Below are 27,006 nucleotides of genomic sequence, written 5' to 3' on the forward strand. Positions count from 1 at the left end.
GGACGGAAGTGCCGCCCCCGCTTCCGGCAGCGGACAGGCAGCGGACGGAGCGTCCCGGGTCGAAGTGCACGGAGGCAGGTGAGCCGCGGGGGATGCTGGGAGGCGCGGGAGGCGGGACGGGGAGCCCCAGGCTGGTCTGGGTGGGCGACGCTGGGAGGGAGGCCGGGTCCGTGAGAGGCCGAGGCTTCGGCCTTCCTCCCCGGGCGGGCCTGGGACTCCCCTCCGGGGAAGGGACGAAGCCGTGACCCGCCTCTGCTCCCCCCCTTCGCCCCTGCAGGAGGACGGGCGAGCCCGGCGGAGGAAGGAAGGAAGGAAGGAAGGAAGGAAGGAAGGAAGGAGGCGCCGCCCGAGAGGAGAGGAGGCCCCGCGGAGCAGCCCCGGGAGGAGACGGCGGGGAAGGCCCGGCAGGGATGAGCCGAAGGGGACTCCGGGAAAGGAGGCCGCCTGGAGCGAGAAGCGGGGAGCAGGAAACGGGCGGAGACCCCGAGACGGGCCTGGAGGGCGGAGGGTCCTTCGGGACAGGCGGAAGACTCAGGAAACGCAACAGAATCCAAGAGGAAGGAGAGAAATATGAATGCCCAGAATGTGGAAAATCCTTCAAAAGAAAAGCAGATCTTAAAAAGCATCTAATAATCTACACAGGAGAAAAACCATTTAAATGCCCGGAATGTGGAAAATCCTTCAAAAGAAATGCAGATCTTGAAAGGCATCTAAAAATCCACACTGGAGAGAAACCACATAACTGTCTGGAGTGTGGAAAATGCTTCACTCAGAGAGGAAACCTTTATGCACATCAAAGGAACCACACAGGGGAAAAACTGCATAAATGCCTGGAGTGTGGAAAGAGTTTCAGTCATAGAAGCAGCCTTTATGCACATCAAAGGAGCCACACTGGAGAAAAACCTTATGGGTGCCTGCAGTGTGGAAAGAACTTCAGTCTGAGGGGGAACCTTTATAATCATCAAAGAATTCACACGGGAGACAAACCCCATAAATGCCTGAAGTGTGGAAAGAGTTTCAGTCTGAAAAGAACTCTTTATCATCATCAAAGAATTCACACTGGAGAGAAGCCCTATGAGTGTCCAGAGTGTGGAAGGAGCTTCACTCTGAGGGGAAACCTTTATAGACATCAAAGAATTCACACTGGAGAGAAACCCTATAAGTGCCCGGAGTGTGGAAAGAGCTTCACTCATAGGGAAAGCCTTTATAATCATCAAATTATTCACACTGGAGAGAAACCGCATAAATGCCTGGAGTGTGGAAAGAGCTTCAGTCGGAGGGTATACCTTTATGATCATCAAAGAATTCACACTGGAGAGAAACCTTACGAGTGCCTGCAGTGTGGAAAGAACTTCAGTCTGAGGAGAAACCTTAATGATCATCAAAGAATTCACACTGGAGAGAAACCGCATAAATGCCTGGAGTGTGGAAAGAGCTTCACTCTGAAAAGAACGCTTTATACTCATCAAAGAATTCACACTGGAGAGAGACCCTATGAGTGTCCAGAGTGTGGAAAAAGCTTCAGTCTGCGGGGACACCTTTATAGACATCAAAGAATGCACACTGGAGAAAAACCTTATGAGTGCCTGCAGTGTGGAAAGAGCTTCACTCAGAGGGGAAACCTTAATGATCATCAAAGAATTCACACTGGAGAGAAACCACATAAATGCCTGGAGTGTGGAAAGAGCTTCAGTCTGAGGGGAATCCTTTATAGACATCAAAGGATCCACACGGGAGAGAAACCCTATAAGTGTCCAGAGTGTGGAAAGAGCTTCACTCTGCGGGGAAACCTTTATAGACATCAAAGAATTCACACTGGAAAGAAACCCTATAAATGCCTGGAGTGTGGAAAGAGCTTCACTCAGAGGGGAAACTTTTATAATCATCAAAGTATTCACACTGGAGAGAAACGCTAAAAGTGCCTGGAGTGTGGAGAGAGCTTCATTCGAAGGGGATACCTTTATAATCATCAAATAATTCACACTGGAGAGAAACCCTATAAGTGCCCTGACTGTGGAGAGAGCTTTAGTCAGACGGAAAGCCTTTATAAACATGAGAGGATCCATACAGAAAAACCATATAAATGCCTGGAATGTGGAAAGAGCTTCAGTGCGAGGGGACCCCTTTATGCACATCAAAGAAGACACACAGGAGAGAAACCATATAAATGCCTGGAGTGTGAAAAGAGTTTCTGCGAGAGCAGAAGTCTTTCTAGGCATCAAAGAATCCACACAGAAAAAAATCCATATAAACGCCTTGAGTGTAGAAAGTGTTTTACACCTCCGTCAACATCAAGAGATTCATGCAAGAAAAAAATTCTATAATTGCCTGGAGTGTGGAAACAGCTTCACTGGGAGAGAAAATACTTAATAAATTATGACGTGTGGGAAAAGTTTCAGTCAAAATAGGTCTCAGTAAAAATTATACACTTTACACAGAGAATAAAGTTTATAAATGCACAGAGTGTGCTAGATTTTTCAGAATAAATGGCAGTCTCAAAAACGAACTAAGAATCCAAGCTGTTTTTTTTCAAGGGGCAATTGGACTTTCTTGTTTCTTTGAAGGCTTTTCGCTTCTCATCCAAGAAGCTTCTTCAGCTCTGACTGGATGGTGGAGAAGGATATATATTCCTTACAGACAGCTGATCATTTGCATTCTTTTAGAGAGTCGGTGAGGCCACTTGGAGGTTTATTTGTGTTCTCAGGATCTCTTGAGTAGTGCAAACGGGTGTGTACCCTAACCCTCTGTCCAACATATGGACTTCGCTGTCTTCAAAAGAGTGTGTCTTTTAAATTTAGATGGACTGCTGAATCTTGTCCTGATAGGTTTGTTCTCCTATGTTGTGCCGTGCATTTATGAAGTGGTTGTTCTCCCCAATGAAAAGACAAAGGTCATTCTTTTAAAGACAGCAAAGTCCACATTTTGGACAGAGAGGACCGCTGTGTCAAAATTTAACAGCTCTCTCTCTCGACGAGAGGGTTATCATCATCTACCTACAGTCTTCAACACAGTCCTTTCAGCAGTTCCAAGAAGGCTCAATATCCATTTGCACTATAAAAGAATACAAATGACCAGCTGTCTTCAAAAAATATCAATCCTTCCATTGCCCGCCTTCCAGTCAGAGCTGAAGAAGCATCTTGGGTGAGAAGTGAAACATCTTCAAAGGAAAAACAAGTCCAGTTGCCTCATGAAAAAACATCTTTGGGATGACCACTAGCCTGTTGACATGCGATAGCAGATCAGTGAATGATTTCTGGTCAAAGTCAGAATTGGAATAGAGCTGGATGGCCCATCTTGGAGGTCACCTAGTCCAACCCATTGCTCAAGCAAGAAATCCTATGCCATTCCAGACAAATGACTGTCCAGACTGATGGATTTACGGTCAAATAACACATTTTAATTATGGTGTATCTACCCTGAAATCCAAAGAGGAATAGAAGAACCACTTAAGTCCGGGGCCTCCCAGCCTCCCCTCCAAGTGTTCACCATCCCAAGGAGGTCTCCCATGTTGGCGCCTCTGCCTAACAGGGCCTGTGACACGGTGGTATTCACTCATGATCGGCAGCCACACATGGGGTGTTGATGGTCGCTTTCTCTCGTGGGTGCCTAGAACAATGGTAGTCAACGTGTTATTTAGCTGACATATTAAAAATGTCAGCTAAAGACTCCTGCGAGTCCCTTGAACTGCAAGGCGTTCAAACCGGTCAGTCCTAGAAGAGATCAACCCCGACTGCTCTTTAGAAGGCCAGATCCTGAAGTTGAAACTCAAGTACTTTGGCCACCTAATGAGAAGGAAGGACTCACTGGAGAAGAGCCTGATGCTGGGAAAGATTGAGGGCAATAGAAGAAGGGGACGACAGAATGAGATGGCTGGATGGAGTCACTGAAGCAATAGGTGTGAACTTAAATGGACTCCAGAAGATAGTAGAGGACAGGAAGATCTGGAGCAACGTTGTCTACGGGGTCGTGATGGGTCGGACACGACTTCGCAATTAACAACAACAACAATAATTAAAAATTGTATTAACTAAATATGAGATAGTAGACATTAAGAGAAAAAGAGAGGAAGCATCTGATGTGGAAAAAAGAGAAATTCTGATTACTAAGGTTAAGATATTTGGAAATTAATAGAAAATAAGTATGTTATGCTGTATTACTAACTAGATGATGTAAGATGGTGTAAAATAGTATATGTTTGAATAGATAAGATTAGGACATTGTCTATAAAGATTGGATGTTAAAATAACTACGATATGTATAAGTTAAAAATTATTGATAACTGTAAAATGTTATTTTTATTCAATTGATATAATAAGAATTGTATTAGTTTAAATATGAGACACTAAATGTTAACGGGAAAAAGAGAGGAAATATGTAATGTGGTACTTTGAGATTTGCTTTAAAAATATTTGTATGCTATTGAGTTATCGGTTAACCCAGCCGCCATGTTGCTTTGGAAATACTTAAATGTAAAATCAGAAAATCAATAAAACTTTAAATAAAAAAAGAGTCAGAAGAGTCAACCTATGAATGGAAAGGACTGATGGATGGATACAAATTGTTCAAAAGAAACAGGTCTACAATGGAGGGAGGGGTTGCACTATGTATAAAGAGAACACTCCATATTTACAGAAATGCACATAATCAAAGATAAAATCTCTCCAGAATGTATATGGGTCAATATAAAAGAGAAAAAAAGTGACATTGCCATAGGTGTATATTACAGGCCACCCAACCAATCAGAAGAAATAGACGAACTGTTTGCCAACCAGTTAACAACTTTATTATTATTATTAAGTTTGTCAAACTTTGAAGAAAAATAACATTAACTACAGCTAGGGATATCTGGTTGTTTTGAGATTTTCTTACAGTGGAAGGTTTTACAGAGTGGAAACAAAGAGGAGGCGATGGAGAAATTAAGGGAGCACGGAATCATCAATAAAGAAGATCTACAGGAGAAAGGGAAGCTGGATGAAGCAACAGGAGTTACAAGTTCGTTGTAGAGATATAGTATATAAGTATTTGTAATTTTACAATACATGTTTGGGTGTAGAAATTAAGGGTAAAGAAGGTCAAGGGAGGTGGAGTGGGCGACCAAAGTCCGTGCAGGGATAGCTCCTCTTCCCCCCCCCCCCGGAAGCCCGAAGAGGCAGATAGGAGGAAAATCTCCTGAAGAAGGGGGACAATGTATATGTGTATGGGTGGGTAAGAGGTTATTTATGTTTTGGGACAATATGCTTACTTTTCAGTTTTAGTTTTCTAAGATTTATGTTAGAGCACATATGGAGAGCAAAGGGCATATGTAATTTAAGGAATAGATGGGGAAATCACCGAAGGTAGCGACATGGAATGTACATGGCTTGGGGTTTTTAGCTTTCGTCCCAGCATTACTCAGGAGTTTAAAAGAGCCAAAGAAACTCCTGAGCCGAGGTTTCAGCAAGCAAACAACTTTTATTTTGATCAAAATAGGGTCGGGTGACCCCATCTCTCTTCGCGGCTGGTAGAGAGATGAAGGCAACAAGCAGGAAAGATGTCTTCCACCTTTTATACCTTTCCAGAACAAAAAGATCAAGTCTTGGTACCAGGCCTAAGATGGCACAAAAAAACAATTCCAAGATGATGACTCATACACAGCAACCCAGGCTTCATCCATAACTCCTTTTTCCCTCCCCTTACTGTGCTCTTTTCATGTAAGCAATCACCTGTACCTAAAGCATGAAACATTTGCTTTTATATAACTAATTTCCCAATAGAAAGCACCTACAAACCTGTTTTCACATATAATGATTACAAAGTATCACTACTAATATCAATATTACTAATATCAACCTTAAGCAGCATAAAATCCCTTCAGGGGAAAAATATAAACAAGCAAGAACTGAAAGATCAATTAACAAAGAGAAAATAGATACTGTATTTTTACAAGAAGCACATCAAAAGAAAGAAGGGGTGAATGAACTTATTTTGGGCTGATGTATATGAAAAGGCATTTGGTACATTAAAGAGGGGTAGCAACCATGGTAGCTAAAAGAGGTGAATGTAAGATAAAAGCCATAAAAAGGGATGATATGGGAAGATTTCTTGTAATTCAAGGCTTGACTTATGGAGAAGGAGTCAAACTATTTTCCAAGGTGCGTGAAGGCAGGACAAGAAGGAACGGATGGAAACTAATCAAGGAGAGAAGCAACCTAGAACTAAGGAGAAACTTCCTGACAGTGAGAACAATTAACCAGTGGAACAAGCTGCCTCCAGAAGCTGTGAATGCTCCAACATTGGACGTTTTTAAGAAGAGACTGGACAGCCATTTGTCTGAAATGGTTTAGGGTTTCCTGCCTGAGCAGGGGGTTGGACTAGATGACCTCCAAGGTCCCTTCCAACTTTTTTATTATTATATTATTATGAAGAGACTGGACAGCCATTTGTCTGAAAGGGGTTGGCCTAGATGACCTCCAAGGTCCCTTCCAACTTTATTATTCTCATTATTAATACAAATCAAGGAGAGTTTTATAATAGGGTATATAGAGAAACGGAAGAAATAAAAAAGGCTACGTGATAATGGCAGGTGATTCTACTATGGTAATGGATACAGGAATTGATAAATCTAATCCACCACCAGCGGAAATAAAAGTACAACAATGCAGATTTAAGAACATTTATTAACAGATTAAAAGATGGTTATACATATTTTTTTAAACGGACTTCAACATTTTACAAGAATAGATTTGTAACATCGGAAAACGCCGGTCAGGAAAAGGCGACGTTGTGCTGTTTCTTCGCCAGGCGATTCCCACAAAGGGAGGCGGCTCCCCGCGCCGAGCAGACCCCGCGCCCCCAGCCCCCCAAGGCTCCAACCGGGGCCTCCGAGGAAGGGGCCGGAGGTTCCTCGGCCAGCAGCGGCTCCGCGTCGGGTCCGTGCGGAGCTCCGGGCGAGCCGCTCCGTCTGCCAGGAGGAGCCCCGGGGAGGGAGGGAGGGACGGACGGGCCTGCCTGACTGCCTTCCGCCCGGCCTCCCGCGGCCACTTTCCCCCCGCGGGGATCCCGCCCGCCTCAGCCGCAGCAGGAGGCCCGGCCTGGCTCGCCTCCTTCCGAGGCGCCTCGGCAGACAGGCAGGGCCGGAGCACCAATCAGAGAAGGCAGGAGGCTGGCCGAACGGACGGAAGTGCCGCCCCCGCTTCCGGCAGCGGACAGGCAGCGGAAGGAGCGTCCCGGGTCGAAGTGCACGGAGGCAGGTGAGCCGCGGGGGATGCTGGGAGGCGCGGGAGGCGGGACGGGGAGCCCCAGGCTGGTCTGGGTGGGCGACGCTGGGAGGGAGGCCGGGTCCGTGAGAGGCCGAGGCTTCGGCCTTCCTCCCCGGGCGGGCCTGGGACTCCCCTCCGGGGAAGGGACGAAGCCGTGACCCGCCTCTCCTCCCCCCCTTCGCCCCTGCAGGAGGACGGGCGAGCCCGGCGGAGGAAGGAAGGAAGGAGGCGCCGCCCGAGAGGAGAGGAGGCCCCGCGGAGCAGCCCCGGGAGGAGACGGCGGGGAAGGCCCGGCAGGGATGAGCCGAAGGGGACTCCGGGAAAGGAGGCCGCCTGGAGCGAGAAGCGGGGAGCAGGAAACGGGCGGAGACCCCGAGACGGGCCTGGAGGGCGGAGGGTCCTTCGGGACAGGCGGAAGACTCAGGAAACGCAACAGAATCCAAGAGGAAGGAGAGAAATATCAGTGCTCGGAATGTGGAAAATCCTTCAAAAGAAATGCAGATCTTGAAAGGCATCTAAAAATCCACACTGGAGAGAAACCACATAAATGTCTGGAGTGTGGAAAATGCTTCAGTCAGAGGGGGAACCTTTATGCACATCAAAGGAGCCACACAGGAGAAAAACTGCATAAATGCCTGGAGTGTGGAAAGAGTTTCAGTTCGAGAAACAGCCTTTATGTACATCAAAAGAGCCACACAGGAGAAAAACCTTATACATGCCTGGAGTGTGGAAAGAGCTTCAGTCAGAGGAGCAGCCTTTATCTACATCAAAGGATCCACACAGGAGAAAAACTGCATAAATGCCTGGAGTGTGGAAAGAGCTTCAGTCGGAGGGTGTACCTTTATGATCATCAAAGAATTCACACTGGAGAGAAACCTTATGGGTGCCTGCAGTGTGGAAAGAGCTTCAGTCTGAGGGGAAACCTTTATAATCATCAAAGAATTCACACGGGAGACAAACCCCATAAATGCCTGAAGTGTGGAAAGTGTTTCAGTGTGAAAAGTACTCTTTATAGACATCAAAGAATTCACACTGGAGAGAGACCCTATAAGTGCCCGGAGTGTGGAAAGAGCTTCAATCTGAGGGGAAACCTTTATAGACATCAAAGAATTCACACTGGAGAGAAACCCTATAAGTGCTTGGAGTGTGGAAAGAGCTTCACTCATAGGGAAAGCCTTTATAATCATCAAATTATTCACACTGGAGAGAAGCTGCATAAATGCCTGGAGTGTGGAAAGAGCTTCAGTCGGAGGGTATACCTTTATGATCATCAAAGAATTCACACTGGAGAGAAACCCTATAAGTGCCCGGAGTGTGGAAAGAGCTTCACTCAGAGGGGAAACCTTAATGATCATCAAAGAATTCACACTGGAGAGAAACCGCATAAATGCCTGGAGTGTGGAAAGAGTTTCAGTCTGAAAAGAACTCTTTATACTCATCAAAGAATTCACACTGGAGAGAAGCCCTATGAGTGTCCAGACTGTGGAAAGAGCTTCACTCTGAGGGGAAACCTTTATAGACATCAAAGAATTCACACTGGAGAGAAACCCTATAAGTGCCCGGAGTGTGGAAAAAGCTTCACTCAGAGGGAAAACCTTTATGATCATCAAAGAATTCACACTGGAAAGAAACCCTATAAATGCCTGGAGTGTGGAAAGAGCTTCACTCAAAGGGGAAACCTTTATAATCATCAAAGTATTCACACTGGAGAGAAACCCTATAAGTGCCTGGAGTGTGGAGAGAGCTTCATTCGGAGGGGATACCTTTATAATCATCAAATAATTCACACTGGAGAGAAACCCTATAAGTGCTCTGACTGTGGAGAGAGCTTTAGTCAGGGGGAAAGCCTTTATAAACATGAAAGGATGCACTCTAGAGAAAAACCATATAAATGCCTGGAATGTGGAAAGAGCTTCAGTGCGAGGGGACCCCTTTATGCACATCAAAGAAGACACACAGGAGAGAAACCATATAAATGCCTGGAGTGTGAAAAGAGTTTCTGCGAGAGCAGAAGTCTTTCTAGGCATCAAAGAATCCACACAGAAGAAAATCCATATAAACGCCTTGAGTGTAGAAAGGGTTTTACACCTTCGTCAACATCAAGGGATTCACGCAAGAAAAAAATCCTATGATTGCCTGGAGTGTGGAAACAGCTTCACTGGGAGAGAAAATACTTAATAAATTATGACGCGTGGGAAAAGTTTCAGTCAAAATAGGTCTCAGTAAAAATTATAAACGTTACACAGAGAATAAAGTTTATAAATGCACAGAGTGTGCTAGATATTTCAGAATAAATGGCAGTCTCAAAAACAAACTAAGAATCCAAGCTGTTTTTTTCAAGGGGCAACTGGACATTCTTGTTTCTTTGAAGGCTTTTCGCTTCTCATCCAAGAAGCTTCTTCAGTTCTGACTGGATGGTGGAGAAGGATATATATTCCTTACAGGCAGCTGATCATTTGCATTCTTTTAGAGAGTTGCTGAGGCCACTTGGAGATTTATTTGTGTCCTCAGGATCACTTGAGTAGTGCAAACGGGTGTGTACCCTAACCCTCTGTCCAACATACGGACTTCGCTGTCTTCAAAAGAGTGTGTCTTTTAAATGAAGATGGACTGCTGAATCTTGTCCTGATAGGTTTGTTCTCCTATGTTGTGCCATGCATTTATGAAGTGGTGGTTCTCCCCAATGAAAAGACAAAGGGCATTCTTTTAAAGACAGCAAAGTCCACATTTTGGACGGAGAGGATCGCTGACTTGAAAGGGGTCAAAGAGGCCCTCTGTGTCAAAATTTAACAGCTCTCTCTCTCGACGGGAGGGGTATCATCATCTACCTACAGTCTTCAACACAGTCCTTTCAGCAGTTCCAAGAAGGCTCCACACCCATTTGCACTATAAAAGAATACAAATGACCAGCTGTCTGCAAGGAGTATAAATCCTTCCATTGCCCACCTTCCAGTCAGAGCTGAAGAAGCTTCTTGGGTGACAAGTGAAACATCTTCAAAGGAAAAACAAGAAAAACAAGTCCAGTTACCTCGTGAAAAAACATCTTTGGGATGACCAGTAGCCTATTGACAGGCGATAGCAGATCAGTGAGAGTTCTGGTCAAAGTCAGAATTGGAATAGAGCTGGATGGGCCCTTGGAGGTCACCTAGTCCAACCCATTGCTCAAGCAAGAAATCCTATACCATTCCAGACAAATGGCTGTCCAGACTGATGGATTTACGGTCAAATAACACATTTTAATTATGGTGTACCTGCCCTGAAATCCAAAGAGGAATAGAAGAACCACTTAAGTCCGGGGCCTCCCGGCCTCCCCTCCAAGTGGCCACCATCCCAAGGAGGTCTCCCATGTTGGCGCCTCTGCCTAACAGGGCATGTGATGTATTCAGTCATGATCAGCAGCCACACACGGAGTGGTGATGGTCGCTTTGTCTCGAGGGCGCCTACAACAATGGGAGTCAACGTGTTTTATTTAGCTGACATATTAAAAATTATATTAACTAAATATGAGATAGTAGACATTAAGAGAAAAAGAGAGGAAGCATCTGATGTGGAAAAAACAAATTCTGATTACTAAGGTTAAGATATTTGGAAATTAATAGAAAATAAATATGTTATGCTGTATTACTAACTAGATGGTGTAAGGTGGTGTAAAATAGTATGTTTGAATAGATAAGGTGTGTATCCTGAATATTAGATTGTTTAACGAATTTGATAATGGGAATTTTGGTTACTCAAAATCTGGAAATTACAATTCATAAGTGTTAAATTCAAATATTAACGGGAAACTAAAATTTGGGAAAACTGATTAGGACATTGTCTATAAAGATTGGATGTCAAAATAACTATGTATAAGTTAAAAATTATTGCTAACTGTAAAAATGTTACACCCTTGCATTCTCTCTCCCTCCCCCTTTTCTTTGTCAAGCTGTAAGCCAGTGGTTCACAACCTTTCTAATGCCGTGACCCCATAATACAGTTCCCCATGTTGTGACTCCCAAGCACTTATACATCACCGGGTGCCAGGGGCGTGGCCAAAGAAAAGGGGAAAAAAATGGTGGACAGCCTTGTTTGGCGACCCCTGTGAAATGGTCGTTCGACCCCAAATGGGGTCCCGACCCACAGGTGGAGAACCACTGCTGTAAGCGAATATAGGTGAAAGTGCCAATTGGGCTTGACATACTGACGCCCTGGAAGAAGGATAGATCTGGAACAACAATAAACATACACACACATCATTACTCACAACTCACCTATGGCCATACCCCTCACTGGGGTGTTTGGGGGTGCCTGTTATGAAATGTCTTAGCTAGCCTCGCTGCTCTAACATCAGGAACAGCTGTCCATTCAGCGTCTGCTAGTGGGTAGCCTTTCCAGACTACTAGGTATTACAATCTTTTTGATCTCATAGTTCTCCTCTCCCTTAACTAGGATGGGAGGGGGAGGTGGTTCCTTGACTGGCTTCAAGCCAGATTTGCGAAAAAGTTGTAAAAGACCGTAGGGACACACTGGATGGGCTCACCAGAGGCTTTTTGGCAACCTCAGCTCCACTGTAACAGGATTCACAATCCGAATGATTTGGAAAGGCCCTACCTAACCTCACCTTCATCCTCACCCTCATCCCACCCCAAACTCTCACCCTCACCCCCATCTACCTCCCTGATAGTCGGTTAGAAGAAGAGGGAAGGCTGGCCAGAGTCCAGGGGCCCTTCTGAACACCAGCTCCCCACTTAGGAGCCCCCGTCCCTCTGATAACTGACATAACTGACAGTTTGGTCTGCAGGGATGATGAGGTCACAAAGCCCTCAGGATTCCCCAGGAGATGACAGGCCTCCTTTGCCATCCTATCCCAGCTCAGCTGCATCTTGCCAGTCAAGGGTGTGTCCCAGCCAGGGACAAGCTGGCTGAAGGCTAAGAGGCCAATACAAAGAGGAACATTCAAAGCTGAAATTAAGCATGCAAAGCTCTCTTTGGCAGAGGTTCTCGAACTCGGCGTCATGCTCCCTGGGAAGAAAGGAACACCATGAGGAGCGGTACAAACTGGGGGGTGGGCTGGGTGGGTTTGCCCATGATATAAGAATAATCTCCATTTCTTTCTGAACAAATGTGTGTTGATGGCATGTGTAGCCTCCAAACTCGGGCATTGCAAATTTGGCTTGGAGCTGATAAGAATTTGATTCCTGAATCAAGGTCAAATGTTGACCTTTGCAAAGGGGTTCATTTGCCTACTCGAAAGTACGAATCTCCAAATAACTCAGACAAAGAAAGAGCATTTATTAAAGGGGATCAAGTATTTCTATAGGATATAGAAGAAATGATATATTTAGTATATGTGACACTTTAGTAAACCAATAAAAGACCTTGATTACATGGGAGACCTGAACAGCAGAAAAGGTGGATTCTAGATAAATTTGCCCAGGGGCCAATTTATAGGTTACATTATAGTCTTTCCCAGATGGGAAACTTCCTTAGAACTTGCAAGTGATTCAAGTGTTTAGGGATGAAAAGATAGATTCTCCCATTCAAAAAAATGGCCTTGAGAAGAAAAAAAAACTTGTTTTGCAGAAATTAAAAAGTAGCCTAACCACAATATTAAGAGTGCTTAATATCATGGTTAGGCTACTTTTAATTTCTGCAAAACGAGTTTTTTTTTTTCTTCTCAAGGCCATTTTTTTGAATGGGAGAACCTGTCTTTTCATCCCTAAACACTTGAATATCACCTTTAAAATGCTAATAATGAAGCCTCAACTTTGAGGCAACAAATCTATTTATTTGGGCAGAATATATTCTATGAATCTGTGAATATTTCTTCATCTTTTCATTTCCTTTTTTATTTTTTCCATACAGGGAAGAAATTATTAAATACTTGGTTAATTCTTTAATAATATTAATTTCTAGACATTCAAAGCACTCCCTTTTTATGGATGTATTGAGACTATTAGCTATCTCAGTTTTAATTTTAAGGGTATAGAAGATGAGTTGTGACTTGGCGAAGAATTACTGTTAATCTTGATATTTCTGCAAATTCTTCTGAGTCTAATTGTGTTTAGCTGTATTAGAATTTGCAAAAGACATTAATTTTATATCCCACCTTTATTATTTTTAGAAATATGGTGGCAAAAATTTCAAACACACCTTCTGTCTCCTAATTTCCCCACAATAAGAATCCTGTGAGGTGGGTTGGGCTGAGAATAACTGGCCCAGAGTCACCCAGCTGCCTTTCATGGACAAGGTGGGACATGAACTCATGGTCCCCCACTTTCAACCCTGAGGCCTTAACAACTACACCAACTTCTGCACACAAATTAGTCCTTGGGTTAAAAATGAGTTCCACTCCTAACTCAATCAGTTAATCGGAATAGATCTGGAAGATACCTTAGAGCTCATCTAGTCCAGCCCCCTGCTCAAGCAGGAGATCCTGTACTATTTCAGACAAATGGCTGTCAGGTCTCTTCTTAAAACCTCCAGTAATAATGTACCCACAACTTTTGAAGGCACATTGCTCCACTAGTTAATTGTTCTCACTGTTAGGAAGTTTCTCCTTAATTCCAGGTTACTTCTCTCCTTGATTAGGTCCCATCCATTGTATCTTGTTTTGCCTTCTGGTGCTTTTGGAAAATAAGTTGACACCCCCCCTTTTTTGTGACAGCCTCTCAAATACTGGAATACTGCTACCATGTCCCCCTAGTCCTTCTTTTCACTATGCTCAGTTCTTGCAACCGTTCTTCATATCTTTTAGCTTGCAGGCATTTAATTATCTTAGTTGCTCTCCTTTGCAATCTTTTTTGTAATGTGGTGACCAAAGCTGGATGCAGCATTCCAGATGTGGTCTTACTAAGGCTTTATAGAGCGGTACTACTATTTCACATGGTTTTTATTCTGCACATTAAATGGCATGTGGTTGGATAGGGCCCATCGTTCAAGTCTGTGAACTTTGGATCCCGAGCTTCTCTTCCGGGGTGTTGGCTATTCCTGCCACAGAGCCCTGCAATGTCTCAGGCAAAAGCATAGGATAAAGTCCATTCTCTCTGCCCCCCCCCTTGTCTCCCCCTGTCCTTCGTCCATCCCTCAGTTGCGCCTGCGCTGTTCTGGGAACAATCTCTTTCCCTGGGCGACCTTGGCTGGTCTCCGTCTTCCAGGTGACCCCCTGGCATCCCGGCCTTTCTTTCCCGGCCAAGGCAGCGTCTCTCCCCACGCCCTCCCGCCCCCTCCCATTGCTGCTGTCCGGGGGTGGGCAGGCTGCCTGGAAGGGGGAGGAGCCTCAGAGGTCACAGGGCGTCCTAGCCCAGGCCGAAGCACCCGAGGTCAGAGGTCCCCAACCTTGGCAAGAGTGGCTGGCTGAGGAATTCTGGGAGTTGAAGTCCAGAAGCCTTAAAGCCCCCAAGGCTGGAGACCCTCAATGGTCCTGGGGGCGTTTCTGGCCCCGCCTCCTCTCCCTCCCCCTCCCTCTCTGGCTGGGCAGAACGGGGGGGGGGAGAAGCCTTTCCAAACGGAAAAGACGGGAACAGAAATCCTCCAAATCCAGCCCGGCCTGGGGCCCCCTCGCCCCCTCCCCCCGTGCGAGGAGGGGCTCCGGGGGGGCGCAGGGGGGCGGGGGGGGAGCAGGGATCGGCCCTGAGAGGCGGGAGGGGCTGCCTGGGGGCCGCGGGGGGAGCCTGGACGGAGCACCCACCTCTCACCCCGCCCTGCCGAAGAAAGACCCCGGATGGGGAGGGAGGGGGGAAGTGACAGCCCCAGCAGCGCCCCCACCCTCTGCCTGCCTGGGGGAGAGGGGGCGGAGAGGAGGAAGAACGGACCCCAAAAGTGAAAGGGAAACCCTCAAACTCCCCGCCGAGTGTAGCATGCCCGTCGCTACTGCGCAGGCGCCACCTAACTGATTCCAGGAAGGAGGCCCCAGATTGGTCGGCCGGGTGAGGAAGGCGAATGGCAGGAGGACTTTTCGGGGCGGCCCCTCCAGAGGAACAGGCGGAGCTTATAGAGGAAAAGGGCACGCAGCGAAGTCCCGCCTCCACTTCCGGAAACGGATAGAGCGTAGGCGCTTAATTGACTCGGCCGCGGAGGGGCTCGGAGCCAGGTAGGGCGCAAGGGATGCTGGGAGTGGCAGTCCGAGAGGCGCTCTGGCGGAGGGAGGGGGAGGCCGAGGCCTGGTCTGGCGGGACGGGCGCTGGGAGGGAGGCCTGCCCGGAAAGTCCCACGGAGAGGCCGAGGCTCCGGCCTTCCTCCCCGGGCGGGCCTGGGACTCCCCTCCGCGGAAGGGACGAAGCCGTGACCCGCCTCTCCTCCCCCCCTTCGCCCCTGCAGGAGGACGGGCGAGCCCGGCGGAGGAAGGAAGGAGAAGGAAGGAGGCGCCGCCCGAGAGGAGAGGAGGCCCCGCGGAGCAGCCCCGGGAGGAGACGGCGGGGAAGGCCCGGCAGGGATGAGCCGAGGGGGACTCCGGGAAAGGAGGCCGCCCGGAGGGAGAAGCGGGGAGCAGGAAACGGGCGGAGACCCCGAGACGGGCCTGGAGGGCGGAGGGTCCTTCGGGACAGGCGGAAGACCCGGGAATCCCCAGAGAATCCAGGAGGGAGGAGAGAAACATGAGTGCCCGGAATGTGGAAAATCCTTCAAAAGAAATGCAGATCTTGTAAACCATCTAAGAATCCACTCAGGAGAGAAACCGCATAAATGCCTGGAGTGTGGAAAGAGCTTCAGTGTGAGTGGAAGCCTTTATAAACATCAAGGGATCCACTCAGGAGAAAAACCTTTTAAATGCCTGGAGTGTGGAAAGCGCTTCACTCAGAGCAGCAACCTTTATGCACATGAAAGAATCCACTCAGGAGAGAAACTGCATAAATGTCTGGAGTGTGGAAAAAGCTTCAGTCAGAGGGGAAGCCTTTATAGACATCAAAGAATCCACTCAGGAGAGAAACCTTTTAAATGCCTGGAGTGTGGAAAGAGCTTCACTCAGAGGGAAAATCTTTGTACACATCAAAAGATCCACTCAGGAGAGAAACCGCATAAATGCCTGGAGTGTGGAAGGAGCTTCAGTCACAGGGGAAGCCTTTATACACATCAAAGGATCCACTCGGGAGAGAAACCGCATAAATGCCTGGAGTGTGGAAGGAGCTTCAATCACAGGGGACACCTTTATGTACATCAAAGGATCCACTCCGGAGACAAACCAAATAAATGCCTGGAGTGTGGAAAGCACTTCAATGTGAGGGGAAACCTTTATAGACATCAAAGGATCCACTCAGGAGAAAAACCTTATAAATGCCTGGAGTGTGGAAAGAGCTTCCGTAAGAGTAGCCACCTTTATAGACATCAAAGGATCCACACTGGAGAAAAACCATACAAATGCCTAGAATGTGGAAAGAGCTTTACTCAGAGTGGAAACTTACGTCAACATCAAAGAATCCACACTAGAGAGAAACCACATAAATGTCTGGAGTGTGGAAAATACTTCAGTCACAGGGCAAGCCTTTATGTACATCAAAGGAGCCACACAGGAGAAAAACCGCATAAATGCCTGGAGTGTGGAAGGAGCTTTATTCGGAGGAGCAACCTTTATACACATCAAAGGAGCCACACTGGAGAAAAACCTTATAAATGCCTGGAGTGTGGAAAGAGCTTCCGTCAGAGTAGCAACCTTTATAGACATCAAAGGAGCCACACTGGAGAAAAACCATACAAATGCCTAGAATGTGGAAAGAGCTTTACTCAGAGTGGACACTTACGTCAACATCAAAGAATCCACACTGGAGAGAACCTACATAAATGTCTGGAATGTGGAAAATACTTCAGTCACAGGGCAAGCCTTTATGTACATCAAAGGAGCCACACAGGAGAAAAACTGCATAAATGCCTGGAGTGTGGAAGGAGCTTTATTCAGACGAGCAACCTTTATACACATCAAAGGAGCCACACTGGAGAAAAACCTTATAAATGCCTGGAGTGTGGAAAGAGCTTCCATCAGATTAGCAACCTTTATAGACATCAAAGGAGCCACACTGGAGAAAAACCATACAAATGCCTAGAATGTGGAAAGAGCTTTCCTCAGAGTGGAAACTTACGTCAACATCAAAGAATCCACACTGGAGAGAAACCACATAAATGTCTGGAGTGTGGAAAATACTTTAGTCACAGGGGAAGCCTTTATGTACATCAAAGGAGCCACACAGGAGAAAAACCGCATAAATGCCTGGAGTGTGGAAGGAGCTTTATTCGGAGGAGCAACCTTTATACACATCAAAGGAGCCACACTGGAGAAAAACCTTATAAATGCCTGGAGTGTGGAAAAAGCTTCAATCGGACGGGACACCTTTATGCACATCAAAGGATCCACTCAGGAGAGAAACCGCATAAATGCCTGGAGTGTGGAAAGAGCTTCAGTCAGAGGGGCAGCCTTTATGTACATCAAAGGATCCACTCAGGAGAGAAACCGCATAAATGCCTCAAGTGTGGAAAGAGCTTCAGTCGGAGGGAAAACCTTTATAGACATCAAACAATCCACACTGGAGAGAAACCTTATAAATGCCTGGAGTGTGGAAAGAGCTTCAGTCTGCGGAGCAACCTTTATGTACATCAAAGAATCCACTCAGGAGAGAAACCGTATAAATGCCTGGAGTGTGGAAAGTCCTTTAGTCAGAGTGGAAACCTTTATGTACATCAAAGAATCCACTCAGGAGAGAAACTGCATAAATGCCTGGAGTGTGGAAAGAGCTTCACTGTGAGTTGAGCTCTACATCAACATCAAAGAATTCACACGGGAGAGAAACCCTATAAGTGCCTGGAGTGTGGAAAGAGCTTTAGTCACAGGGGAAACCTTTATAGACATCAAAGAATTCATACTGGAGAGAAACCTTATGAGTGCCTGCAGTGTGGAAAGAGCTTCAGTCGGAGGGAAAGCCTTTATACACATCAAAGAATCTGCTTAGAAGAGAAAACCTATAAATGCATGGAATGTGGGAAAAGCTTCAATTGGAGGGAAAAGTTTTATACACATCAAAGAATCCACACTGGAGAAAAGCCATATAAATGCCTTGAATGTGGGAAAAGCTTCAGTGTGAGGGGAAACCTCTACAAACATCAACGTATTCACACTGGAGAGAAATCCTAAAAGTGCCTGGAGTTTGGAAAGAGCTTCAGTGGGAGGAGAAGTCTTCTTAAACATCAAAGAATGCACACATGAGGAAAAACCATATAAATACCTTCAGTGTGGAGAATTCTTCACAACAAGCACAAATCTTTACTGTGTGTGGATACAATGAGAAATTCTTCCTGATCTGAATTCACCTGGGAGAAAACCCCTACAAATTCATGGTGTGTGGAAAAGGTTTACTCAAAATAGGTCTCAATAAAAATTACAAATTTACACTCAGCAGAAAGTTTAAAAATGCACCCAGAGTGTGCTGAATCCTTCAGAACAAATGGCAGTGTCAGCTCCCCATAGATCCCTATAGGGACGCTGCCCTTCTGGCGGGAGGGGGGACCCCGGGGGCTTTTCTGTGGTGCATCCATTTTACTCTGTTCCTCTTTTCCTTTGATTATCTTCCTGGGGATGGAGGGATGAGCCTGGGGCCATCTGTTTTGTCTCAGCTCCGGAGGATCCCAGCCTCTGAGAAGAACTTCTTACCACCTCCTCAGTTCGGAGTTCTCATAACACCTTTGCACCTCTGCATTGGCTCTCTGTACACTGAGCAGTTGGGAAGGATTTTGAAACGTGGGTTTTAAGCTATTGTTTTCACACGGGAATTTTAGATCCTGCCTGCTTTCTCTGCAATCTATCTCTCAATAAAAGTTCCTTTTGAAATGACTCTTGATTCAAGAGTTCTGCTTTCTTGAGGGACTAACTGAGACAAGACCTTACAAGCAGCTCAAAAACCACTTAATAACTGATAGAAGTAAAGTCTTCATCCTGGTTCATCCAAGCCGGGAATAAATAAGCAAACATGGTGACTGCTTTGGGAAGAAGGTTACAGTTTATTGCAGAAAGATGGTTCTTCAGGAAAGTGCAGAGGAGAGAGAAGGGCTGAGCACATGGGGCAGTAGGCTTTTATACCCCCTCTAGCCTTGTTTGGAATAGTTTCCTGTTCCTGTGGCATGAACCTTGAGGCTGTTTCTGAGTGTTGTCTAGGCCTTGATATCTGTGGTTTAATTCTATTATCATATCCTGCTTCCCAGGTGATGGGGCTGACTCCTAGAGTTTGGGTGGGGTATGCAGATCTTCTCTTTCGTCTTCTTGATTGCTCTGGCTCCAACTTTCTGATGGTTTTACATTTGCATTTGTATGGGCCTAGCTCTTGCTTGGGGCAGAGAGATAGATTTGGGGCCAGGTTTGGTTTTAAAAAGTCCTTTTGAGGAAAAATATATTTTTCTGCCCTTTTTAATATTTCCTTCTGGGGGGGCTAACTTCCATCATAACCCACATGAGAAACAGAAATGGATTAATCGTGGCTAATATGCAGCCAAATGTAGCCAGCAAGCTCGGGGCAGCCCTAGATGACAAGCACAATGGTTTCTCTAGTTCTAAGAGCCTATTTATGGCAGAGTTAATTAGGATCCAATAAGGGACAGATGTGGATATTTACTCTTTATTGTCATTCACCATGTGAACTATACTGTATTATCAGCCCAAACCTTCAAGGACATGCAGACTTGGGAACAGAACCATTTTACTATTTCTTTTATTATGATGGTTTAATGTTGTAACTTCCCCCTCCCCGTTCCTCTCCCCTTCCCCTGCATTTCTCCCACACCCTCCCTCTCCTTCCCATTGCTGTCCCTCTCCCTCTTCCCCTCCTTCTCCCTTCCCCTTTGCCCTTTCCCCTCATCCCCTTCCAATCCCTTCCTCTCCCTCTTCCCAACTTCCTAATGGTCTTTCTGCCCCTCCCTTGCTCCTTTAACCTCTCCCATCACCTTCACTGTCTTCATTCTCTTAACCTTTTATCTCCCCCCCCTTATTCCCATCCAACCCCTCCCCTCCTCTCCCCCTTCTTCCCTTTTTCCTCCCCACCGTCCACCTCTCAGTCCCTTCCTCTCCCTATAAACCTTCCCACTCTTCATCCCCTCACCCTCCCCATCCTCCTTCCGTTCTTCCCTCCCTCCGTCCACTTTGTCCTCCCCTTCTTTCCTCTCCCCTTCCCGCCTATTCCCCTCCTTCCCCAGTCCCATTGCCCTCCTGTCTCCCCTCCCTAACAGTCCCGCTGATCTCTCAACCACCCTCTCACCCTTATCCTGTCTTTCCACTAACCTCACCTTCATCCTCACCCTCATCCCACCCCAAACTCTCACCCTCACCCCCATCTACCTCCCTGATAGTCGGTTAGAAGAAGAGGGAAGGCTGGCCAGAGTCCAGGGGCCCTTCTGAACACCAACTCCCCACTTAGGAGCCCCCGTCCCTCTGATAACTGACATAACTGACAGTTTGGCCTGCAGGGATGATGAGGTCACAAAGCCCTCAGGATTCCCCAGGAGGTGACAGGCCTCCTTTGCCATCCTATCCCAGCTCAGCTGCATCTTGCCAGTCAAGGGTGTGTCCCAGCCACAGGCAAGCTGGCTGAAGGCTAAGAGGCCAATACAAAGAGGAACATTCAAAGCTGAACTTAAGCATGCAAAGCTCTCTTTGGCAGAGGTTCTCAAACTCGGCGTCATGCTCCCTGGGGAGAAAGGAACACCATGAGGAGCAGTACAAACTGGGGGGTAGGCTGGGTGGGCTTGCCCATAAAAAATAGGTTGATATAAGAATAATCTCCATTTCTTTCTGAACAACTTTGTGGTGATGGCGTGTGTAGCCTCCAAACTCAGGCATTGCAAATTTGGCTTGGAGCTGATAAGAATTTGATCCCTGAATCAAGGTCAAATTTTGACCTTTGCAAAGGGACTCATTTGCCCACTCGAAAGTACGAATCTCCAAATAACTCAGACAAAGAAAAGAGCATTTATTAAGGGGGATCAAGTATTTCTATAGGATACAGAAGAATTCATATATTTAGTATATGTGACACTTCAGTAAGCCAAAGATCAAACAATAAAAGACCTTGATTACATGTGAGACTTGAACAGCAGAAAACATGGAATCTAGATAACATTCCACAGGGGGCCAATTTATAGGTTACCTTAGTCTTTCCCAGATGGGAAACTTCCTTAGAAGTTTGCAAGTGATTCAAGTGTTTAGGGATGAAAAGACAGGTTCTCCCATTTCAAAAAATGGCCTTGAGAAGAAAAAAAAAAACTTGTTTTGCAGAAATTAAAAAGTAGTCTAACCACGATATTAAGACTGGTAATATCACATTTAGAATGCTAATAATGAAGCAACACATCTATTTATTTGGGCAGAATATATTCTATGAACCTGTGAATATTTCTTGTTCATCGTTTCATTTCCTTTTTTATTTTTTCCATAAGGGAAGAAATTATTATTAAATAGTTGATTAATTCTTTAATAATATTAATTCCTAGACATTCAAAGCACTTCCTTTTTATGGATGTATTGAGACTATTAGCTATCTCACTTTTAATTTTAAGGGAGGGTATAGAAGATTAGTTGTGACTTTTGAAAACTTACTGTTAACCTTGGTATTTCTGCAAATTCTTCTGAGTCTAATTGTATTTAGCTGTATTAGCAGAATATGCAAAAGACATTAATTTTATATCCCACCTTTAGTATTTTTAGAAATATGGTGGCAAAAATTTCTGCCTCCTAATTTCCCCACAATAAGAATCCTGTGAGGTGGGTTGGGCTGAGAATAACTGGCCCAGAGTCACCCAGCTGCCTTTCATGGACAAGGTGGGACATGAACTCATGGTCCCCCACTTTCAACCCTGAGGCCTTAACAACTACACCAACTTCTGCAAACAAATTAGTCCTTGGGTTAAAAATGAGTTCCACTCCTAACTCAATCAGTTAATCGGAATAGATCTGGAAGATACCTTAGAGGTCATCTAGTCCAGCCCCCTGCTCAAGCAGGAGATCCTGTACTATTTCAGACAAATGGCTGTCAGGTCTCTTCTTAAAACCTCCAGTAATAATGTACCCACAACTTTTGAAGGCACATTGTTCCACTAGTTAATTGTTCTCACTGTTAGGAAGTTTCTCCTTAATTCCAGGTTACTTCTCTCCTTGATTAGGTCTCATCCATTGTATCTTGTTTTGCCTTCTGGTGCTTTTGGAAAATAAGTTGACACACCCCCCCCCCTTTTTTTTGTGGCAGCCTCTCAAATACTGGAATATTGCTATCGTGTCTCCCCTAGTCCTTCTTTTCACTAGAGCAGTGGTTCTCAACCTTTCTAATGCTGTGACCCCATAATACAGTTCCCCATGTTGTGGTGACCCCCAACCACTTATACATCACTAGGTGCCAGGGGCGTGGCCAAAGAAAAGGGGGAAAAAAATGGCGGACAGCCTTGTTTGGCGACCCCCGTGAAATGGTCATTCGACCCCAAATGGGGTCCCGACCCACAGGTTGAGAACCACTGCACTAGAGAGCCATGCTCAGTTCTTGCAACCGTTCTTCATATCTTTTAGCTTGCAGGCATTTAATTATCTTAGTTTCTCTCCTTTGCAATCTTTTTTGTAATGTGGTGACCAAAGCTGGATGCAGCATTCCAGATGTGGCCTTACTAAGGCTTTATAAAGCGGTACTAATACTTCGGATGATTTTGATTCTCTTCCTCTGTTTATATAATCAAGGATTGTATTAGGTCTTCTGGGCTGCAGCCACACACGGCTGACTCCTATTTAAGTGATCGTCCACTGAGAGTCCAAGGTCCCTCTCACAGTTCCAGTTTTTGAGCCATGTTTCGTCTAATCTGTACTGGTACCTCGGGTTTATCCTGCCCAGGTGTAAAACCTTGCTTTTCTCCACATTAAATGGCATGTGGTTGAATAGGGCCCATTGTTCAAGTCTGTGAACTTTGGATCCAGAGCTTATATTCCGGGGTATTGGCTATTCCTGCCACAGAGCCCTGCAATGTCTCAGGCAAAAGCATAAGATAAAGTCCATTCTCTCCCCCCCCCCTTGTCTCCCCCTGTCCTTCGTCCCCCCCTCAGTTGCGCCTGCGCTGTTCTGGGAACAATCTCTTTCCCTGGGCGACCTTGGCTGGTCTCCGTCTTCCAGGTGACCCCCTCGCATCCCGGCCTTTCTTTCCCGGCCAAGGCAGCGTCTCCTCCCACGCCCTCCCGCCCCCTCCCATTCCTGCTGTCCGGGGGTGGGCAGGCTGCCTGGAAGGGGGAGGAGCCTCAGAGGTCACAGGGCGTCCTAGCCCAGGCCGAAGCACCCGAGGTCAGAGGTCCCCAACCTTGGCATTCTGGGAGTTGAAGTCCAGAAGCCTCAGAGCCCCCCAAGGACCCTCAATGGTCCTGGGGGCGTTTCTGGCCCCGCCTCCTCTCCCTCCCCCCTCCCCCCTCCCTCTCTGGCTGGGCAGAACGGGGGGGGGGAGAAACCTTTCCAAACGGAAAAGACGGGAACAGAAATCCTCCAAATCCAGCCCGGCCTGGGACCCCCTCGCCCCTCCCCCCCGTGCGAGGAGGGGCTCCGGGGGGGACGCAGGGAGGCGGGGGGGGCAGGGATCGGCCCTGAGAGGCGGGAGGGGCTGCCTGGGGGCCGCGGGGGGAGCCTGGCCGGCCTGACGGATGCGGGGCGGCGGGTGGGAGGAAGACGGACTCCCGCCTCAACTCCGCCCCGGGAGGGAAATCCCCCACAGCACCGCGCAGGCGCCATCTGGCTGGCTGAGGAAGGAGGACGCCAATTGGTCGCTCGGGGCAGAGCGGCGATTGGCAGGGGGACTCCTCGGGGCGGTCCCTCCAGAGGAACAGGTACTCTGTTCCTGTAGCTACTACAGGAAAGGGCGCTCGGAGAGGTCCCGCCTCCACTTCCGGAAACGGATAAATGTCCGCGGACGGGCTCGGAGCCGGGTAGGGCGCAAGGGATGCTGGGAGTGGCAGTCCGAGAGGCGCTCTGGCGGAGGGAGGGAGGGAGGGGGAAGGAGGCCGAGGCCTGGTCTGGCGGGACGCGCGTTGGGAGGGAGGCCGAGTCCGTCCCATTCTTGTCGGGGTAATGCCGAGGAGAGGCGGAGGCTTCGGCCTTCCTCCCCGGGAGGGTCGGTGGGCGGGTGGGTCTGGGACTCCCCTCTGGGGAAGAGACGAAACGATGACTTGCCTCTCCTCCCCCCCTTCGCCCCTGCAGGAGGACGGGCGAGCCCGGCGGAGGAAGGAAGGAAGGAGGCGCCGCCCGGGAGGAGAGGAGGCCCCGCGGAGCAGCTCCGGGAGGAGACGGCGGGAAGGCTCGGCAGGGATGAGCCGAAGGGGACCTGGAGAAAGGAGGCCGCCTGGAGGGAGAAGCGGGGAGCAGGAAACGGGCGGAGACCCCGAGACGGGCCTGGAGGGCGGAGGGTCCTTCAGAAGAGGCGGGAGACCCGGGAATCCCCAGAAAATCCAGGAGGGAGGAGAGAAATATCAGTGCTCGGAATGTGGAAAATCCTTCAAAAGAAATGGAGATCTTAAAAAGCATCTAATAATCTACACAGGAGAAAAACCATTTAAATGCCCAGAATGTGGAAAATCTTTCAAAAGAAATGCAGATCTTAAAATGCATCTAAGAATCCACTCAGGGGAAAAGCCATTTAAATGCCTGGAGTGTGGAAAGAGCTTCAGTCAGAGGGGAAACCTTTATACACATGAAAGGATCCATTCAGGAGAAAAGCCACATAAATGCCTGGAGTGTGGAAAGAGTTTCAGCAGGAGAGGAAATCTATATAGTCATCAAAGGATCCACACTGGAGAGAAACCTTATAAATGCCTGGAATGTAGAAAGAGCTTCACTCGGACAAGAGGCCTTTATAGACATCAAAGGATTCATACTGGAGAGAAAACGGGCGGAGACACCGAGACGGGCCTGGAGGGCGGAGGGTCCCTCGGGACAGGTGGAAGACGCAGGAAACAAAACAAAAGCCAGGAGGGAGGAGAGAAATATCAGTGCCCGGTATGTGGAAAATCCTTCAAAAGAAAGGCAAATGTTGAAAGGCATCTAAAAATCCACACAGGAGAGAAACCGCATATATGCCTGGAGTGTGGAAAGAGCTTCAGGGAGAGGAGCAGCCTTTATGTACATCAAAGGATCCACACTGGAGAGAAACCACATAAATGCCTCAAGTGTGGAAAGAGCTTCAGTGTGAGGGGAAATCTTTATACACATCAAAGGATCCACACTGGAGAAAAGCCATATAAATGCCTTGAATGTGGAAAGAGCTTCAGTCGGATGGGACATCTTTATAAACATCAAAGAATTCACATTGGAGAAAAAACACATAAATGCCTGGAGTGTGGAAAGAGTTTCATTCATAGGAGCAACCTTTATGTACATCAAAGGATCCACTCAGGAGAGAAACCGCATAAATGCCTGGAGTGTGGAAAGAGTTTCAGTCAGAGAGGACACCTTCATGCACATCAAAAGATTCACACTGGAGAGAAACCACATAAATGTCTGGAGTGTGGAAAATGCTTCAGGCAGAGGGGAAACCTTCATGCACATCAAAGGATCCACACAGGAGAAAAACTGCATAAATGCCTGGAGTGTGGAAAGAATTTCAGTCAGAGGGGGAACCTTTATGCACATCAAAGGAGCCACACTGGAGAAAAACCGCATAAATGCCTGGAGTGTGGAAAGAGCTTCAGTCAGAGGAGCAGCCTTTATTTGCATCAAAGAATTCATACTGGAGAGAAACCTTATGAGTGCCTGCAGTGTGGAAAGAGCTTCAGTCGGAGGGAAAGCTTTTATATACATCAAAGAATCTGCGTAGAAGAGAAAACCTATAAATGCATGGAATGTGGAAAGAGCTTCAGTGGGAGGGCAAAACTTTATACACATCAAAGAATCCACACTGGAGAAAAGCCATATAAATGCCTTGAATGTGGAAAGAGCTTCAGTCAGAGGGGAAACCTTTATACACATCAAAGAATTCACATTGGAGGAAAAAAATATAAATGCCTGGAGTGTGGAAAGCGCTTCAGTGGGAGGGGAAGTCTTTCTAAGCATCAAAGAATCCACACACGAGGAAAAACCATATAAATACTTTCAGTGTGGGGAATTCTTCACAACAAGCACACATCTGTACTGTGTCTGAATACAATGAGAAATTCTTCCTGAATCTGAATTCACCTGGGAGAAAACCCCTAAAAATTCATGGTGCGTGGAAAAGGTTCACTCAAAATAGGTCTGAATAAAAATTACAAATTTACACTCAGCAGAAAGTTTATAAATGCACCCAGAGTGTGCTGAATCCTTCAGAACAAATGGCAGTGTCAGCTCCCCATAGATCCCTATAGGGACGCTGCCCTTCTGGCGGGAGGGGGGACCCCCCGGGGGCTTTTCTGTGGTGCATCCATTTTACTCTGTTCCTCTTTTCCTTTGATTATCTTTCTGGGGATGGGAGGGGGGAGGGATGAGCCTGGAGCCAACTGGAGAATCCCAGCCTGTGAGAAAAACTTACCACCTTCTCAGTTCAGAGTTCTCATAACACCTTTGCACCTCTGCATTGGCTCCCTGTAAACTGGGCGGTTGGGAGGAATTTTGAAACGTGGGTTTTAAGCTATTGTCATTCGCCATATGAATGTATACTGTATTATCAGCCGAAACCTTCAAGGATATGCAGCCTTGGGAACACAACCATTTTACTATTTCTTTTATTATGATGGTTTAATGTTCTAACTTGCCCCTCCCTGTTCCTCTCCCTTTCCCCTGCATTTCTCCCACACCCTCCCTCTCCTTCCTATTGCTGTCCCTCTCCCTCTTCC

At 46.9% G+C, this 27,006-nt stretch overlaps 3 protein-coding genes and 1 pseudogene across 3 annotated transcripts in view; 3 read left to right on the top strand and 1 right to left on the bottom strand.

The window, feature by feature from the left end:
* The window catches only part of LOC120317520 (gastrula zinc finger protein XlCGF26.1-like), a 95,914-nt gene extending 92,130 nt beyond the window's left edge, over nt 1-3,784 (top strand). Inside the window, exon 2 of the mRNA XM_039364188.1 lies at nt 326-3,784. Coding sequence (XP_039220122.1) covers nt 411-1,916 — 1,506 coding nt within the window. The 5' untranslated portion in view covers nt 326-410 and the 3' untranslated portion in view covers nt 1,917-3,784. The remainder of the gene's footprint in view (nt 1-325) is intronic.
* Nucleotides 1-27,006, bottom strand: part of LOC120317510 (zinc finger protein 501-like) — a 661,069-nt gene that overhangs the window by 116,507 nt on the left and 517,556 nt on the right. The gene's annotated exons all lie outside the window — the stretch shown is intronic.
* Nucleotides 6,523-18,466, top strand: LOC120317539 (annotated as a pseudogene).
* On the top strand, nt 15,272-26,546 carry LOC120317514 (zinc finger protein 665-like). The gene is made up of 2 exons (XM_039364179.1): nt 15,272-15,309; nt 24,401-26,546. Exon 2 carries the CDS (start codon nt 24,509-24,511, stop codon nt 26,279-26,281), a length of 1,773 nt encoding a protein of 590 aa, XP_039220113.1. The 5' UTR covers nt 15,272-15,309; nt 24,401-24,508; the 3' UTR covers nt 26,282-26,546.

This window comes from Crotalus tigris, unplaced genomic scaffold (genome assembly GCF_016545835.1).
Source record: "Crotalus tigris isolate CLP2741 ecotype Arizona unplaced genomic scaffold, ASM1654583v1 scf7180000019692.1526454, whole genome shotgun sequence".
Taxonomy (NCBI): Eukaryota; Metazoa; Chordata; class Lepidosauria; order Squamata; family Viperidae; genus Crotalus; species Crotalus tigris.